The 19036-nt window shown below is 32.8% G+C and overlaps 1 protein-coding gene across 1 annotated transcript; it reads left to right on the top strand.

The window, feature by feature from the left end:
• The first annotated feature begins 114 nt into the window (after nt 1–114).
• Nucleotides 115–1853, top strand: LOC147408970 (UDP-glucosyl transferase 73CC6-like). Its single transcript, XM_086424282.1, has one exon. The coding sequence runs from the start codon at nt 202–204 to the stop codon at nt 1660–1662; it is 1461 nt and encodes a 486-aa protein (XP_086280408.1). The 5' UTR covers nt 115–201; the 3' UTR covers nt 1663–1853.
• The last annotated feature ends 17183 nt before the right edge of the window (nt 1854–19036 follow it).

The following is a 19036-nucleotide window of genomic DNA, read 5'->3' as shown; positions in this document are numbered from 1 at the left end:
ATTTATCATCGTTCTATTCTGGAGACTAAAACGACAGTAGACAATTTTAATGCTCTATCATACCTACACCCAAAAAAAAAAAAAACATTTATAAAGACACACGGTCCTCGCTCTCAGATTCACTCACACTCGAAAGGAGAAGGAGAACATCCATTGTTTTTATAAAGCTGACGAGTAAGTCGGTGAGTCTAGCTAGCAGCCATGACTTCAGCATCTAATCCAAAGGCTCTTGAGATATTCGTCCTTCCATGGCCAGCTCCAGGCCACTTTAGCCCTCTCGTAGAGATGGCTAGACTCTTCGCTACTCGCGGAGCTAATATCACCTTCATTGCCACTGCTATGAACGCCATCACAATCGAAAAAGCCGTTCAAAAAGACATCAATTCGGGGCTCCAAATCCGAATTCAAATCATCCCATTTCCTTACGAAGAGACTGGTATGCCTCAAGGCTGCGAGAATTTCTTCCATGCCACTTCCGGCGATCTGTCACGTAAGCTCTACCGAGGCACTTTTATGCTGGAACGACCTATAGAACAATTTCTTCGAGAAAACCAACCCGATTGTTTCATTTCCGATGTGTTCTACTGTTGGCCAGCTGATGTTGCTATGAGGCTACAGATACCATATCTCGCTTTTCACTCCACCTGTTTGTTCGCTCTCTCTATGATGCTAGCCATCAAAACTTACGTCCCTCATGAGAAGGTGAAATCTGATTCGGAGGTCTTTGTGGTTCCTGGTCTTCCTGATCCGATCACCATTACCAGATCCCAGTTACCCGATTACAGTAGGGAACAGAATGAGTACGGAAGATTCTTGGATCAAATGAGAGATGCAGAGTTGAAAAGTTATGGATCGTTGGTGAATGGGTTCTACGAGTTGGAACCAGCTTACAAACATCATTACGAGTCATTGGGAACCAAATCATTTCATCTTGGCCCTGTCACACTTGTTCTAAGAGATGCCGAAGATAAAGCTGCTAGAAGCATCAAGGCTGCTGTAGATGAACACGAATGTTTAAATTGGCTTGATTCTAAGAAGCCTAATTCGGTGGTTTACGTTTGTTTTGGGAGTGCTTGTCGCTTCCCTGCAGCTCAGCTGCTTGAAATCGCGACCGCTCTCGAAGCATCAGACCAGCAATTCATGTGGGCTGTTTTGGGGAAAGAAAATCAGAAAGAAGACGAAGAAAGATGGTTGCCTGAGGGGTTCGAAAAGAGGATGAAGGAAGGAAACAGAGGTATGATCATAAGGGGTTGGGCGCCACAAATCCTCATCTTGGACCATCCAGCTATTGGAGGGTTCTTGACTCACTGTGGATACAACTCGGTTCTCGAATCGGCGAGTTCTGGAGTGCCCATGATCACTTGGCCACTCTACCACGAACATTTCTATAATGAGAAGCTTGTGACTCAAGTTTTGAAGATTGGATTCGCAGTGGGTGTTGAGGACTGGAATCGTTGGAGAGAGATGGGAAAGGTGCTACAGAAGAGTGATAAGATAGAGAAGGCGATCACTCATGTGATGAAAGATGAGGAGATGAGAAGTAGAGCCAAAAAGATTGGACAGACAGCTAAGGCAGCCGTTAAAGAAGGTGGTTCGTCTTATAACAACTTAACTACTCTGATGGAGGAGCTTATCGCTTTGCGGGAGAAGAACAAACCTTAATCAACGATGGAATTATGTATGGAACCAATGAATCGAAATTGAGATTTAAATCTATCTACTACTTCGATCTGTTCGTCGAGTGTTTGTTAGGGTCCATATCCATATTTTATTAGGTCTTATGTTTTCAAGATGTCTTAGAATTGGAGATGATGAATAAAATTTTCAGGTACGTCTTTTATTTAATAGAATAATGCTTAAGTGACCTGCATCGCACACCAAGCATCCATGGTTTTATTCAGCCCTGATACCAAGTTAATTCGGACGATACATCTCGTCTTGTTTCACATCGAGACAATGATTTTTAATCATTTAAAAAATTTGAGAAATACTTTCTATTAAAAATGAAGTAAAAAAAATATATAAAATTAAAATATATCTATCAAAATAAATAAATTAAATATTTACATTATTACGTATATTTTATTTTTATTGTTATGTATGCTTTATCTTTTTCATCCGATTTCATCTTGAATCGGATGAAGAAGATGAAGTTTTTCCCCAAAATCTTTTTTTGTTTTTTAGTTCATTTGATTGAGAAGATGAAGAAAAATCGATATGGCTGAAAGAATATAGGGTTGAAATGTTTAACTTGTATCGTTTAACTCGGACGAGATTTTGAAAATCTCGTCCTATATATATCATTTGTCTCGCGATTTATTCATTGCTACTAAGTATTGTTTATCTCATATGAGATTTTGCAAAATCTTGTCCGAGACGTCTTATTTATCTTATGATACGTAAACGTCTCAAATAGGTTTGTGAGTTGGTCTCGTTTAGTTCTGATATCAAGTTAACTCGGACGATACGTCTTAGTCTCAGACGAGTTTTAAAATCATAGTTTGAATAGCCCCTGAACGGCAACCCTCGTGTATTTATGCCAATTCAGTTAAAGCAAATGACAAATTGATAAATTGTGGTGATGACATTCGCTTTGTTTCTTCAAGTGAAGTGGTTTTGACTTCTTAAAAAGAGAAACCATTGTTGCATTAGGGTTTTGATAAATAAATCTTGATAATCCGACTTACCCACGTGGCATACTCAATCGACACCCCTGACGTAACATGTTTGAAAATCGTAAATCTATAGTCCTTGGGATACAACATTGTGCTTCCTAAAAAAATGTACAATTCTTTATCTCGAAGAGTGCAAATCTACGATTCTTGAACATATCACATCAAGGAGGTCGATTGAGTATGCCACATGAGTAAGTCAGATTATCACGACTTCAAAAAAAATGTTAAAAATAGATTTGCGTTACTACAAAAAAAATTTAAAAGTCCAAGTCGCAATGCTCCTCACTCTTTATAACGTTAAGGAAGTCTTCAATCATGTGATCTAAATAAAAAAATAAATGAGAAATTCTGATAACCCTTATTAAGAGTCCTTGGGCTCATCTTGTGACATCAAAAAATTTTGATTTAATGCTTCAAGATTGTAAATGAAAAAAATTTAAAAATATTATTTTTCATTGTTAAATTTCAATTTTATGTTTGGGAGTTATGTGGAAGTATGGTAGCCATCCATTTTTAAAATCTTTGATCAAGTTTAAAAGTTTTTTTTTCTTTTTTTTAATTTCTTTTTGAACCTAGGTTTTTGGATAAAACTTGTTCAAAAAATTGAATACCATTATAGGTGCATCTAACATGCATTTCTCTACGCCACTCTTTCAAATCCTCGTTCCACTCTGGGACTTGAAATAATAACATACGGCCGATATTTTTGGCTATTATCAATGAAGGCAATACTATATATTTTCTAAGAATCGATTGGATTATTAATATAGAACTTCTTACTGCTTGAGCAAATATAATAGTATCCCAAGTTTCTGGTATTGCTGTCTCTTTATTTTCCCCGTTTTTATCCTCCGTTTTTTGCTCCTTTTCTTTTGCCTTTCCTTTTTCAAAATCTGAAGTTTTGAATTTCGTACTTTTTCTCATCAAATTTCTAAAAATGAGATTAATCATTCCAAAGATATTAAAAGAAAAAGAAAAAAAAGCCGGCTTACTCATCTAATTCTAATATTATCGCTCAATTTGGGCGGTTACGCAGAAATATTTCTCATTCTTACAATGGATCCTAACAAAAAAGAATTTGTATCGTATAAAGTATATATTTCGATTTTCGTGTGCTAGAACTTTGGCTCGTAAATACAAGAGTATTGTATGTTCTTTTTTGAAAAGATTAGGTTCCAAATTATTGGAAGAATTTCTTACTGAGGAAGAACAAATTCTTTCGTTGATCTTCTCAAGAGCCTCTTCTATTTCGCGGAGGTTATATAGAGAAGGTATTTGGTATTTGGATAGTTGACGTTGTAAATTATTTCAGTAAAAGGACTCTCACTAGGGCTTACAAGTTAAATTCTATACTATATTAGCAAGAAAAGTTTTTAACTTAAAAAAAAAAAAAATGCGTAAACCAGTGAGGATTCAAATCTTAAGAAGTTGATACGAGTGTGAATGGGACCCATGTGAAAACCCCATTTAGTTTGTATTTTCATATGAGTAAGGCTAGGGTCATATAAGGATTTCTTGTGATTCTCACATGTCTGACATGGAGGTGGCCACATAACTGTAGATGCTTTTTACATATATCTCGATGACAGACATTCATGACTATCACATCAATACAGTGAGAATCACAGTGAAAAACAAAGTCCCCAAGGATTTTCCTTTTCTTATAATCTAAGTATGTAGTTCTAATGATTACCTACTTTATCACAGTGACATCAATGAATCAATCTGCCAATTTCTTTTTCTTTCTTTGGTAACATGTTAAAAAGCGCAATATTTGCCTGATGGCTGATGTGTGTGATTTTCAATCTTGTTGGGGTCAAGATCCATGGGCGAGGCCACCCATCCTTAGCTACCACAATAATTAATAGAGAGATTTACTCGGCAGACCTATCTGTCCAATATTTTATTACAAAAACTCTCTTACTCTATTAATTTTGTTACTTAACCAACCTTATTTTATGAATCAGGTTAGGGTGATTAAGGGTCGTTGGACCAACAAGACTTATCAAATTAACAATCCAATACCATAGACATCTAGATTTTATGAAAAAACTCAAATTTAGAAGAAAAAATTATAAAAATAAGATTTTTTTAAGGTCGATAGTAGGTGTTGAAAATGGCTGACTACCAAACTCACAAATTTAAAAATAAAATTTGAAGGTGGAAATTACTTTTTTTTTTCGAATGTTTTTTTCAAAATTCTTAGAATGTTGTCCTTATAACCTTGTCTCATGATTAGATCATGTTTTTGGATGTCACAAATTGATGCGATTAGAATACACTCCAAGGTACATTAAACAACAAATTAACTGTTACAATTTGAATTTTATGTGTGTAACAAGGTTTGTTGGGTAATAATCTTCATAAAGTAAGGTTTTCTTGGTGTTGTCAGAACTCCAAAAGAGTTTTTGTAATTAAAATGCAATAATTAGGTCTACTGGATAAATCTCTTTAATTAATATTTTTAACTCTACGAATAAAAAAATTCTTTAATTCAAAAGTCACATCGTCAATTTTCTGTTGGGGCTGTATTTGGTGTGTAGTGATGATTATTTAATTTATTATATTTTAATTCGTAATAAATGGGATCAATAACTAGGGGTGGAGTCATAATTTTCTGCCAAGGGGGAAAATGTAATTAATGGTAAACTCAAACTTGAAGATTGATTTTTGGGTAATTTCTCATTAGAGTATGAAAGAAGACACAAGTCAAGGGATAATGTTATCAGTTTAAAGATACAAGGTATCACATATTCACCAAAACTCTGACATGCTTGCTTGACCTTGGTCTTCTCCAATAGATTAATGTAAAATAACCTCATTACTTTGTCTTCAATTTGAAATTAAGAAGCCTTTGATTTTTATTTTCAAAACAAGCCATCTTCAAACTCTTGGATAAAAAAAGATTCTCTAATTTTCAACCTTTAGTTTATTCTTCAAATCTTTCTATATAAAAAAAAAAGGATTTTTTGAATTAGAAGATCTTGAAAAAAAAAATTAATAGAAAATTCTATGATTCTCTACAAGGGGTTAAATTGATGTTCAAAATGATGGATTTAAAATGAAATTTAAATTAATTTTCTATGAGGTTGAAGACCTTGGAGATGATTGATTTTAGGGGAAAAATTAACGATTTTTTTATTACATGTTGACAATGAGTGTATTTAGGCCATTTTATATTATTCTAATAAAAAAGAACAAGGTTAAAGAGGCATGTCATCAATTTAAAAACATAGCTGTATCTTAAATATTTACTAATTTGATCAAGGATATCAAATCACTCAAAATTTGAGGAGGAGGGTGGGCAATAAGGTTAAAGTTGGTATGTCACCAATTTAAAAGCATAAGTGGGGTATTTGAAATATTCACAAAAAGTTGGAGGAGTTTTTAAATTACCCAATAACTTGGGGTGGGGGAAAAAAATTTAAATGGGGAGTGAGGGGTTGGGGCAACACTAAATAGGGTATGTCAGCAACTTGAAAACACATTGATATCTTAAACGATTAATTTTTATCTCTCATTTTCTCTCCTTTACAATGGCCTCAAGACTTTTAAATAAAAAAAATCCTAAAAAGAAATCCTAATTAAGTTTTAAAAAAAGGAATAATCCTCTTAAATTGAGATTTTTCTTTAATAAGACAAAGTCCTCTTCAAATGATGTCACGTGTTCGTCTTGGGATACATGTTGATGGTATGAATAAACAATCTGGATGGAAGAAAGTTTTATCCCTCCACAATACCCCTAACTTAAATTTCCTTATTTTTCGAAAGATGTACCCACGAAATTATACCACTGATGCCATCTTTGACCTCAATCTACCATAATTGACCAATGAAAATTAACTTAAATGTCATCATAATCATTATCATCATCATGATTCTCATCGTGATCATCATCATCATCATGATCTGGCTCCATGATCATATTCATCATCATTGTCCTCATCGACCGTGATCATGCTCATCATGGTAATCATGACCTTGCTCTATATTATCATACTCATCATAATGGTATAATTATTAGGGTAGTTATCATTACATCATCATGATTTTTACCATTAATTTGACTATCATCGTAATCATCATCATCATAAAGATCATAATCCTAATTATCATCTCCGTTCTCGTCTACCAAGTAGACTTTGCCTCTCCAACCCAAGTATAGGTCTGTTGGAAAGATTGTTATGGGCTTAGGGGTTTTAGTTCACATAAATCTTATAATGCAAATTTGATAACCAAGTTGCGCTCTACTGCTTAGGTTTGAGTTTAACCTTACAAAAGAAATTATTTTCTTCACCATGACATGCTGGTCAGAAATGTATGAGAGGTGATTAAGAATGCTCTTCCCATCAAGATGCCACAACGGGTAAGTGTTTGCTGATTATTTTTCCTCCCCCCCCAAAAATTATATTTTAGAAAAATACTTTAAAAAAATTTGACTGATATAATTCGGTTCAGTCATTTGTTCAATTTTTAAAACATTGATGTTGATGGTCTGATTCATCTAAAACTTGCAAAATTGAAAAACGGAGTTTAAGAACCATCTGATAAACTTAATTGGGTCTTGTTAACATGTGACCTAGTGCAATAAATACACTTTGGAAATTATCTTTTTATTACCGAAAATGCCTTTAAAAAAATTATTTTTATCAAAATACGCTCACAATCCAATTTCTAAAGTGTATATATTTATTGCAAGTTAACATGTGCTCTTGTAGCACACGTTAACAAAACCCAACTTAATTAAGTACAAATAAATGACTATAATCATTTGATTAGATCGGGTTTCGTGGTGGCACCCAATGAACATAAGGTCTCCTTCCCTTTGTCACGGCAATGATCATGGTGGCCTTTTGTTAATATTTCTATTTGGTTTGTTAGTTGGAGTTTTTCAAATATTTTTATAAGAAAAGTTGGACGTAGTGGTTAATGGCCCAACCTAGCTTTTGAAATCAAAACTTACATGCTTCACCAACTTAGTAAGCTGGCCCTACTTTCAGGTCAATAAACAATCTATTGCATCTGAATAGTTATTATAGAGGAAAATAATTGTATAACCATCTAAATTGTACATATATCCAAGTCGATTAAATAGTATCATATGCAAATTAGCATACAGGCGCTACCTTTCGACTGGACAGGTTAAAGTAGAGATCCCCCTATTCTAGTTAGAAGGATAGTACGATACTGAATAAGACCTGATCTACCAAGCAGGACAGACTTAATCATAGAATAATCGTAATCTTGATATGCGCACGTCAATCCCAGATATCTCTACAGTATAGTACGGCCAATCCAAAAAATCCTCATTCGGTAAGAAGATCCACATAATCGAGAGATTTCCTAAGACAGTCGTCCAAAAAGGGGGGAAATCTTGAGTCGCAGCCAAGATCCATAAATAGCACAGTAAACACTGGTGAAAGGATCTTTTTAGTGGATTGGAGGTTTAACCAATTCTTGAGACTTTTCCTCTACTTATCTAATTTGAGCGTTAGACTGATTTTGACAAGTACCACGGCACCACAAGGAGAGAGGTGACCAAAGTGACTTCAGATCAATTTGGCAGAGTTCATTAGCGCTGTCCATCGGATTTTGATTGCATAATTATAATAATTAGAAAATTAGAAAATCACAAGACATTTTTTTACACGTATAGAGTTATGAGGTACTTCTAGAAGAGGTATAGGTAAGTACTTCTAGAAGAACTTTAATGATAGAAAACACCTGGCAAGTAAAAGTACGATTTCTTTATTTAATCAGCCAAGATTTTGTGCTTGGCGGATCTAGACAACGGGGACCCCATATATATACCTAATAAGTCAAAATATGTGTAAATTAAATGTAAACTTTGAAGCAGCCTACACCATTAGTCGAGTCTCAATCATTTTGTTTTCCACATTCATTCTAGCGGTGTGTATGTAGATCACACTCCAAAATTCAAATAAAATTTTAACTCAACTAAGAATTTTTTTTTTTTTTTTTTTTTTGAAATGAGGTGATCCCTATGATAGCAGGCCAGCGTTTGGTCCATCGAACTTTGCCCAACCCAAAACATCCAACCATAATCCAACATAACTGATCATCGGGGCCGCATGCACCATCCCACACTGTCACGTGAAACCAAGTAAGTAACCACGTTTTCTGTAGAGGGGCATATAGAGATTTAAGGTCATGAATTAAGAAGTAAACTCAATCAATTTTGTCATTTCAGCTAACTCTCAGTGTGTTAACTAAGTATTGACTTGGTGGGTAAGCTAGACTTGAACCCATGACCTCAAAGTTATTTTGCGACGTGTCAAACCAACTAAGGTATGGGTCTAAGTCCAAGAATTACAAATCTTGGTCTGCATTAATTAATACCTGTCATATGGATGCTTTACTGTGTAGAGTGTAGACATGAACAATACTTATGACATCAGTTCTGTCATGTATTTGATAATTGTTTGATAAGAATTACCACATTTAGGGATTATGTTTTGCATATAAAACCCTTCAATCACATCTTTAAAACACGATGTGCTTGTTAAGATATTTATACATGATTCATTTGTTAAGTATCAACCTTAGGGTTCCAGGACTTACTTTGTAAGTAATTTAAGATTGATTTGCCTACTCGACAATTAATGTGTCGACTAATACAATTTTTTGACCTTTAGATTGAAGGACTACCTCAGATGATCTCCCATCTTTGGGCTCTCCTCCGTAGTCAAGAATAAGTTATTGCAAAGGTTCAAAATAATAATCAGCCATGTGGAATTCAAAATTTCATTTTGAAAGATAATTGATTTGAAAATACAGAGAAGACCTAGGTAAAAGGGGGTATGTCATTAGTTTGAAAACACATGGATATCTCTAATATTAACTGAAACGTGGAGGGGCATACATCCAAATCAACCTTTTCTAAAGCACCTCGGATAGTATGGAAATGAGTATTTTGTAATTACTGCAGAGAGAGAAGTGATTTGATAAAAGAGTGACTCGCCAGGTGACGTACTCAAATGACTCCATGACTAGGGAAAATCTGAGAATCTTAGATTTGTATACCGTGGGATACATGGTTCCCTTGGGATAAACTTTTTATGGGAAAGTGCAATTATCCCGAGGCATTTAGATCTATGATACCTGAACTTGTCATGTTATTGAGTCATTTGAGTATGCCATCTGACGAGTCATATTATCACTACTCTTAATAAAAACGAGGAGCCCTCTTACTCAAGTTTATATTTTTTCCCCCTTTATTTTTACCTAATAAAAGTAAACTTTATCATATCTTTATACTTTTTTCTTCTTTTTCGGACTTTTTAATGACTTCTTCTTCAAGACGTCATTACTTGCCTAATGAGTGGGGTTTGGTGGTCTAACACTTATCCTAATAAATTTGTCCTTCTCTTTCAATCCTTTTTTATGTCTTCATGTCACATTCTACTTTTTTCTCGTCGAAGATGATTTCTTAATTAATTATAGGGTAAATTACACTTTCACCCTATGATGTTTAACATAATTTTATGTGGACCCCCTAACATTTTGACAATTACACTTACCTCTACTGTTGTTTATCTAACGAGTTCACTTACGTCCCTTTTGTCGACTTGCTGCCAATTAAACTGTCAAAAAATGATTTTTTTTTTTTTTTACTTCTTGTAAAAAGAATTTTATCCTCTTTAAAACATTATGTCTTTCATTAAACATCTCAATGTTATCACCATATGTGAGAGGGAGTCAGAGTGTAATTTACCCTTAATTATATAATGAAGTGGAATAAATGAGATATTCTATAACTTAATCATGCATATCACATAAAATATAGTAAAATAAAAGAATAACAATTGTAAGTTTTACAAAGAGTTGCCATCCAAAACAGTTTCCCATTCCTATAAAAACGTTACGCGTCTACATGCCACATTTTTGTTGGAATTCAAACACCATGAGCTACATGAACGGCTTGATTAGGAGTCCAAGGTGTTTTAAACACCAATTAAAACATGCCACATAAACACCTATCCTATGTTATCAGAACAGGACACATGCAAGAAAATGAGTCCTATGAAATGACTATAACTAAGGAACGTAACTAGGTCAACTCAAGAAGGGGCACTCACGATGTGCGATGGTGCAAACCACTCACCCTCGGAGGGTTCAACCTTTGTAGGTGCCCCAACATGTGTTCAACTTCTCTTAATGAATCTATAGATCAGAATGGTTGGGGTGTGCAGGATCACCCCTGATAGATTCAATGATTTGAGTGTGGAAGTGAGCCGTTTACTATAGGATTTTAGTTGAATTGTTACCATGTGGGGAGGTTCGATACAATAGAAGCGGTATTTCAAATTGAAAAAGAACACACACAGTTCAACAACTTTATTACTATTATTAATAATTTAATGAAACATGAGAGTTGAAACCATATACAACTTTATTTTCAAATAAACAGCCATGGGGATATTGAGCTACTATTAGGAATGGAAGGAATAAGAGCAAACTAAAACTAAATTAAGGCACATCCAACACATAAATGGCAAAAAAAGCTTAAACAAATCACAAACAGAAAATGAATATTCTGAAACGAAGAAAGTTGAGGTTTCCTAACACCGATATGAGTTAATTGAGTAAATGAGATCTCTAGCTCAAGCCCAAATAAGAATACAAGGCATCTTACACAACACTTCAATGGCCTAAAGCTTGAAGATAAATCACTCAAATCATGTTTTTACTTAATTAAAAATAACAGAGTTAATTCAATGAAAGCGAGAAAATTATAAAAATGATTGACTTCATATGAAGGAACGTACGGTTTTTGTTCATTGTGGCCAGTTAACCTAGAGTATCTTAGTATTATATATGAACAAACTAGGTGGAAAAGATAAATATGACTTATAATTCAAATTTTTAAGGAACATTAACCTAAAATGGATACCAATGTTTTCAAAGGCCTTAGAGGCTTATATGCATTGATGAGATCCATCTATGGGAATTAGGAGGTCTTTTACTTTTCTAGAAATCTATAGGGAATTAAGATTAAAAAAAAAAAAAAATTGTAGTTATGAAGATAAGGAAAATCGAAGGGTCAATGGATGTAGTTTCCGTAAATGAATTTTTTTTTTTTTTTAAACTGTAGACTTCATGGAGATTGTGAGTCTGTATAGCATCACACGATACAAATCCTAGCTCTGTGTGGAGATTGAGATAGATTGTGTGGGTATCATGTCTATTATGTTGGGGAACAATATAGGTAACATTTTTTAACAGAGAATTTGAATACCCATGGAGTCCACACTCGTGTAAGGCGTTTGAGATATTTTATCACACTGTTGAAAAGTGTCCGTAAAATTATCATCTCCAAACGAATACAAGATGGAGTGGATCATTAAGAAGTCTGTAGTAGTTGGAGGAGAAAAAGCTTTGAAAAAAAATCAAGGTAGCAAGGTCATGGAGTTGATGTCATTGACAAGCTCTATTTGTTTCTTAGGGATTGTCAAGTGCAAAAGTTGTCTTTGGTCCATCATAGTTGGGCTTAGACCATGGCTCAATTGGTTTGACACATTGCAAGGCAACTTTGAGGTCGTGGGTTCTAGCCCTACCCTTAATTATTTGCCTAACTATGATAGACCAAAGATAACTTTTGGACTCGACAATCCATTAGAAACAAATAGAAAACATACCCAAAAGATCCTTTAAGACCAAAATCCCTCAGAGAAATGTAGAAAGTTTAAGGGTTTTTATATGTATGCATGAGAGTGTAAAACCCCTAAAAAAATGGGGGATTTGGTTGATATCTGAATCAGTTTGTAGGTTTTGCACAATTTTGGTAAATGGGTTCCATGCTTCAATATGTGATTTAGGCAAAAAAAAAAATATTTTTGTATAGAGGACTCTTAAGATCTTCCTCTTTCATGAAGAGCTCAAACCAGAAAATGAAGTCTAAAGGGAGCGATTTAGCCTTGAAGTAAATCTCTTATTATTCTAAGAATTGAGTATTTTTTTACCCACCAGGGGTTAGCTGAGATGGTAAGGGCGACTAGATTTGCTTCTCAAGTCACACCTGTATATGTGCAGTATGGCTACTACATGCGGCCTATCAAAGCAAAAAAAAAAAAAAAAATGAGTTTATTTTTTTGATTGTGTAATTTAGCATATATTGAAAAGTCATAAATGAGAGGAAACATTTCCATTGTGAAGACTTGAGATAGTATGAATTCCCGCATTTATTTGATCTCCTCCATTAAACTCTAATTAAATAGAAATTGGTTACATGTAGTTACATAACCACGATAATTACAACATCAAAATGATTCCGTGTTTCTCCATACACCTTAATGAAATGTAACATAAACAACCAAACTACATTGTCTAATCACATCTAACATGAATCTATGCTTCTCGATACTGTACTTTTTTTAATCTATGATTCTGTGTTTTTACCTTTTTTTCTAGAATTTAAATATTTTTATTTGATAAGAATGTAAACTTTTGTGATTGAATTATCTATGACACAAATTAATTAATGTAAATTCCCACATAGTCATCCTTTACTTGATGTCCAGGTACAATTAACTAAAAGTGTCTTTAAAACATAACTAATTAAATTTACCAAGAAGACTATAATATCGGTTTTCTTCTATCTTTTTTTTTTTTGTTTGTTTGCTTTTCCAATTCTGAATTATTTTTTTTCCCCCATTTTGTTAAAGAAAAATAAGCTGATTGGTGATTCTGACTTTTGTCTAATTATCATGATTTTATACCATACTCAAGTAAGAATTACCATAGAACAAAAGTCAGAATCACCAAATTAATAGGCCAGAAACTTTGGATTCGCTTAATAGCCTTAATATTTGATTCTATTCCATGTACATGTAATACCTTCACCTCCCTTTGGTAGAATGTCATACATGAGCACTTGCAGATTAGATAACTTTTAGGGATATTTATGGAAAAGTGATCAACGTTTGACCAATTTATGATTGCGGCTCACTGTTCATTTTAATTACCAAAACATGAATAATAACGAATTCAGAGGTTTTGAAAGTGACTAATTGGAAATAGTCACTTTAAATCTGTGAAATAATCACTTTAAAACCGTCAAATTCATTACCGTTTTGAAAAAAAAATTAACGAAAACGTGATCATCCACGTTTTGGTAATTAAAATGAACAATTAGCCCAAATCGTAAATATATATATATATATATATATATATATAAAACTCATTTTCAGCTCACGAAATGACAATTCACCCTAATTTCTCTCTTGTACATTGAAAGCACTTCTTTTGGTGGGTAGTAATTTTATTTAGCACAAAATCATAGTAGCTTTTAACATAAAACAAGTCCTCTCGATCAACATAAGGCCTTATCTCTTGAGAACAAATTAGTTTGTACATTGTACATTTCAGATTAGACCAATATAAAGTTATATCTAATTGTTATATGGGTCAGGTTCAAGAGCCATATGAGAAAACATATGAAAAAACAATGTAACATTAATAAATTTTCAAAATATGGGTTAGAAATTTCGAATTGAGCTGATTTTTTGTGAGGATGATCTCTATGATGGGAAGATCATCCAAAAAAAAAAAAAATCAGTCCAATCTGAAACTTATAACCCCATTAAAAGTGATTTAGAATGTGGACCGTCGATTTTTTGTCAATTTTTGTTACTAATTTGTAAATCACTTTTGATGGATTTAGAAGTTTCTGATTAGGCTGGTTTTTTGTGAGGATGATCTTCTCATCATAGTGACCATCCTTGCAAAAAATTAGCTCAATCCAAAACCTCTAACCCATATTTTGAAAAACCATTGTTTTTTCATATGTTTTTACATATGGCCCTTGAACCGCCCCCTTGTTATATAGCTTCAATACAAAAATGATGTTAAGTAGGGGTGGAATATTATAAAAGGCACCTAAAGCATGTTTGGTACAAATGCAGAAAACTGAGCTTATTTGAATTGTACAAAGAATTGATTCTTTTGGATTTTTTTTTTTTTTTTTTTTAAGTTGTTTTTCTTAAAGTTCGGATGTTTTGGAAAGGAGTAGCTATGTACATCCTTATAAATCCTTGGAAGATAGTTGGGAAGATGTAGCATTGAAGAAGTTGGACGTTAACAACTACTATATATATTAAATCATGAGGAGGCCACAACTAATTTAGGAAGGAAAAGAAGGCTTTGAATACCATATGGGGTTTTAGATTTTGTTGGAATTGGGTTTTGGGAAGGAAAGTGGAGCCCAAGTGCACAACTTCGGCAAGGTTGTAAACTCACAAAGTTTGAGAGCTGCTATTGGCATCCTAACTTTTACTTATCACACCCCAATTTCTGTAATTGTTTAAAGAGCTGCTATTGACACCCCAACTTTTACTTATTACACTCCAATTAAAAATAAAGAAGATAAGTAAATAGATGAGAATAAGTAAAAGTTGGAGTGCCAATAAAAGCTCTCTCGATTTTTTTTTTTTTTCATCTTTCGCTAGATATCTATTTTTTGGGATTATAAGATTTTATATGAACTTAATCATAATTGTAAACAACACTGAAATTGTTTGAATGAGTGTTATAATATTGTTGAGATAATTTGAGTCAAACTTTGTAATGTTTAAACACACCTTTTAATATCTTAAATGGGTTGTAAAATAATTTAAGAAATTGAGATGTAATAAATAAAAGTTATTATGCCAATAGTGGCTCTCATTATTTATCACACCCCAATTAAAGATTTAAAACACACCATTCAAACATTACAAAGGTTTAGCTCAAATTGTTACCTCAAAATTGCAAAACATTATAACACTTTAAACAATATCAGTAGTTGTTTACAATTATGATTAGGCTCGTATAAAATCTTAAATCCAAAATATAGAAATTTAGAGGGAAAAAAGAGAAAAAAAATTCATTGATACCCCAATTTTTACTTATTTTCAACCAATTACATATTTTATTTATTTTTAATTGGATTGTAGTAAGTAAAAGTTGGGGTGCCAATAGCAGCTCTCCCAAGCTTACAACCCACAAAGTTGGTTTAGAGAGGTAAAGGAGTAAATTGATGAAATCATTTATACAAAAATGAACTCAACACGAAAAAGACTGTTGGAGCATCTCCAACAGACTCGCTAAGAACCAGTTTGCAGCCATTTTCAAGAGTCAAATTAAACCTCATATAAGAGACTTCAATAGACTCTTCCAACTCTGAAGTTAAAACAGGGTGTTTCCACTCGCTACATCTAGCTAGAAAAAAAAGTAATATAAAGTGTGACAGTTAAAGATTAACCAACGGTAATAAAATTGATTGAATTTCTAACGTTTGTGAAAGAAAAATAACTGTATTAGTACCCTAACTTTTACTTATTTACTTATTACATCTCAATTTCTAAAATTATTTATCACACCCTAAACATTATAAAAGTTTGATTCAAATTATTACCTCAATATTACAAAGAATTATAACACATTCAAATAACTTCAATAGTTGCTCATATAAAATCATAAATCTAAAAGATAAAAATTTAAGCAAAAAAGTTAGAGAGTGTTTCTATTGTCCATCCAACTTTTTTTTATTCTCAGCCATTGACTTTTTTTTTTTTAATTTTAATTGTTGTGTAATAAGTAAAAGTTGGGGTGCCAATAATAGTTATTTAAAAAAATGAATACTTTTGTAAATTCCACTTTTTTATTATTGTTAAAAAATGGAAATTATTGTATTTCTTTTAGAATTTATAAATCCAAATAATTTTTAGTAATATTATTGTACTAATTTGATGTAACGGATCATATTACACAATTTCCAATATTTTTTTTAGTAATAATGATTTTAATTATTCTAATTTGATGTAATGATTCATATTGTTGAAATGTAATGTGAGAGAAAGTCAAATTTTTTATTTTGATAAAATAGAAAAAAGGATATAAAATAAATTATTTTGTAAAAATAAAATAATATAAAATATTATAAGTAAAGAAAGATTTATTGAGTCTAAAGATCAATTACCCAACAAACCTTGGAGTGAGGATATGCGGCTAATTTGTTACTTAACATACCTTGAAGTGGATGTTAACCCCATAAATTTGTGCATATCCAAAAACATAATCTGATGCCATATGATTATAAGGGACAAAATTTTAAAAACTAAAAAGAATTAAAATAAAAAATAAAAAATTATTTTCATTGTTGTATTTTAGTTTTAAATTTAGAAATTCAATAGCCAATTAGTTTCAACACCTTCGACCAAATTCAAAAAGGATTATTTTTTGAATTTTTTTTCGTTTGAGTAATGATAAAATGACTCCCCCATGTGGCATACTCAATCGACTCCCCTGATGTGATATGTGTAAGAATTGTAAATATGTACTCATCAAGATACACAATTTCACATCCCCATAAAATTGCAATTGTGTCTCTCGAGGAGTATATAACTACAATTCTAACACATGTCACGTCAGGGAGAGTCGATTGAGTAGACTATGTGGGGGAGTCATTTTATCATGATTGTATGAGTTTTTCCTTGAAATATAAAAGTTTGCAATGTTGACTTTTCAATTTGATAATCCATGTGGACCCAACGAGCCTTGGTAAATCTTAACAAAAAATAAGGTTTGTTTTAGTAAAATAAAGTTTGTTTTAGTAACAACCTTGATAAAGTAAAGAAGTTTTTGTGATAAAATTACAATAGATTAGTCTGCTCGGTAAATTTCTGTTGCAATTTTATTATAAAAACTCTCATACTTTGTAAAATCGTTACTTGAACAAACCTTTATGAATCATACTACCATGACTAACTTAGTATGATTTCAAAACTTAAATTGTGCTCACATGGATTATCAAATTACAAATACAACAAAACTAGAATTGTACATTTCATGGAAAAAATCAGATTCAAAAGAAAAACACAAAAATAAAAATAGAAAAATTTGAACTTGATCGTAGGTGTTAAAAATGGATGGCTACCAAATTCTTAAATTTAAAACTAAAATACTAGAGTGAAAAAGTAAATTGTTTTCCATTTTTTTTTTTAATTTGTAGAATTTTATCCTTTTATAACCTGTGACATAGATCATGTTTTTGGATGCCACAAATTAATGGGATTGGAATCCACTCCAAGGTATGTTAAGTACCAAATTTAACCACATAAATTTTAATTTTATGTCTTGGATCCCCTCCGGCCACTCCAGCTCGGTAATTGTTACCAATATAATGATGTTTTGTGGGTACACTACGTCACAAACGGTTAAAAACGACTAAATAATGCGGAATAAACGACGGACTAAAGCCGTCGTTTATGTACGACGGTTTCCACCCATTGTTTAACCCCTAATGACGTTTATAATAGTCGATTATAAACGACTAATCTAATCCGTCATTTAATTAGTATAAGTGTCACTGTTGCCACACCAACGTTTACTAATATTACACCGATTGGTGTGGCGTTAATAAAAATAGAGTACCACTATTGCCGCACCAACTTTACCAAAGCTGATTTGCGATTTCTTCTCTGTATCTTCTTCTTCGAAAAAAAAACCCTAGCGTTTAGAACAAATCGCATATTTCTTCTCTCGTTTATATCTTCGTCTTCTTAAAAAAACCGTAGAGTTTTAAATCTCAGAGAACAAATCGAATTTCTTCTCTCCCGATTTCTTCTCTGTACCTTCTTCCTCGAAAAAAAACCCTAGAGTTTAGAACAAATCGCATTTTCGATTGCTTCTCTCATTCATATCTTCTTCCTCTTAAAAAAATCCGTAGAGTCTTAAATCTCTAAAGAACAAATCGCATTTTCGACTTGTTCTCGATTTCTTCTCTCGCGATTTCAGTTTTGGACTTGCGAAACCAGGCGTGGTTCGCGCGGTAGTTCTCTCTCTCTCGGGCATAATGTTTTCTACATCCATTTGGTAATCTTCTTTGATTATTGTTTAATGTTTAGTAATTTATTCGATTCCGTTGGAGAGCTTCTAATAGAAATCTGATTTGTTCTTCAATTATTTTATTATTTTTTAATTTTAATATTTGCTTTGATTGATATTTGATACACCATTAGTCAAATTTTTAAAGAAAGTTTAATCGCCAGAGAACAAAATGCAGATAAGTTGAAAACAAATTAGGTCATCTGTTGTTTTCAGAAAGAAGATTTATTGGATTTCGTGTTTTATCTGAATAGATTGTCATTCCACAGATGTTGATTGATCACTTCTTAACCTTTATTTATTTGCAGATCTCGAAGTTCTATAACGGATTCTGCGATTTCAGTATTGATTCGAAGGTTCGCTCATCGTTGGTTCTACTCATCTCTTGAGGCTCAGTAGATTGAGCTTGTTTGTTTGATCTGGTTGGATATCTTCTCGATTTCTTGGTATGATTTTAACGATCCTCACTGATTTCT

This window comes from Akebia trifoliata, chromosome 2, assembly GCF_017979445.1.
Source record: "Akebia trifoliata isolate Shusen 1 chromosome 2, ASM1797944v1, whole genome shotgun sequence".
NCBI lineage: Eukaryota > Viridiplantae > Streptophyta > Magnoliopsida > Ranunculales > Lardizabalaceae > Akebia > Akebia trifoliata.
This window is presented reverse-complemented; position numbering and strand designations above follow the sequence as displayed.

Bases quoted from the DNA above. Each gene is read 5' to 3' on its own strand.
- LOC147408970 (XM_086424282.1), top strand. From the start codon at position 202: ATGACTTCAGCATCTAATCCAAAGGCTCTTGAGATATTCGTCCTTCCA.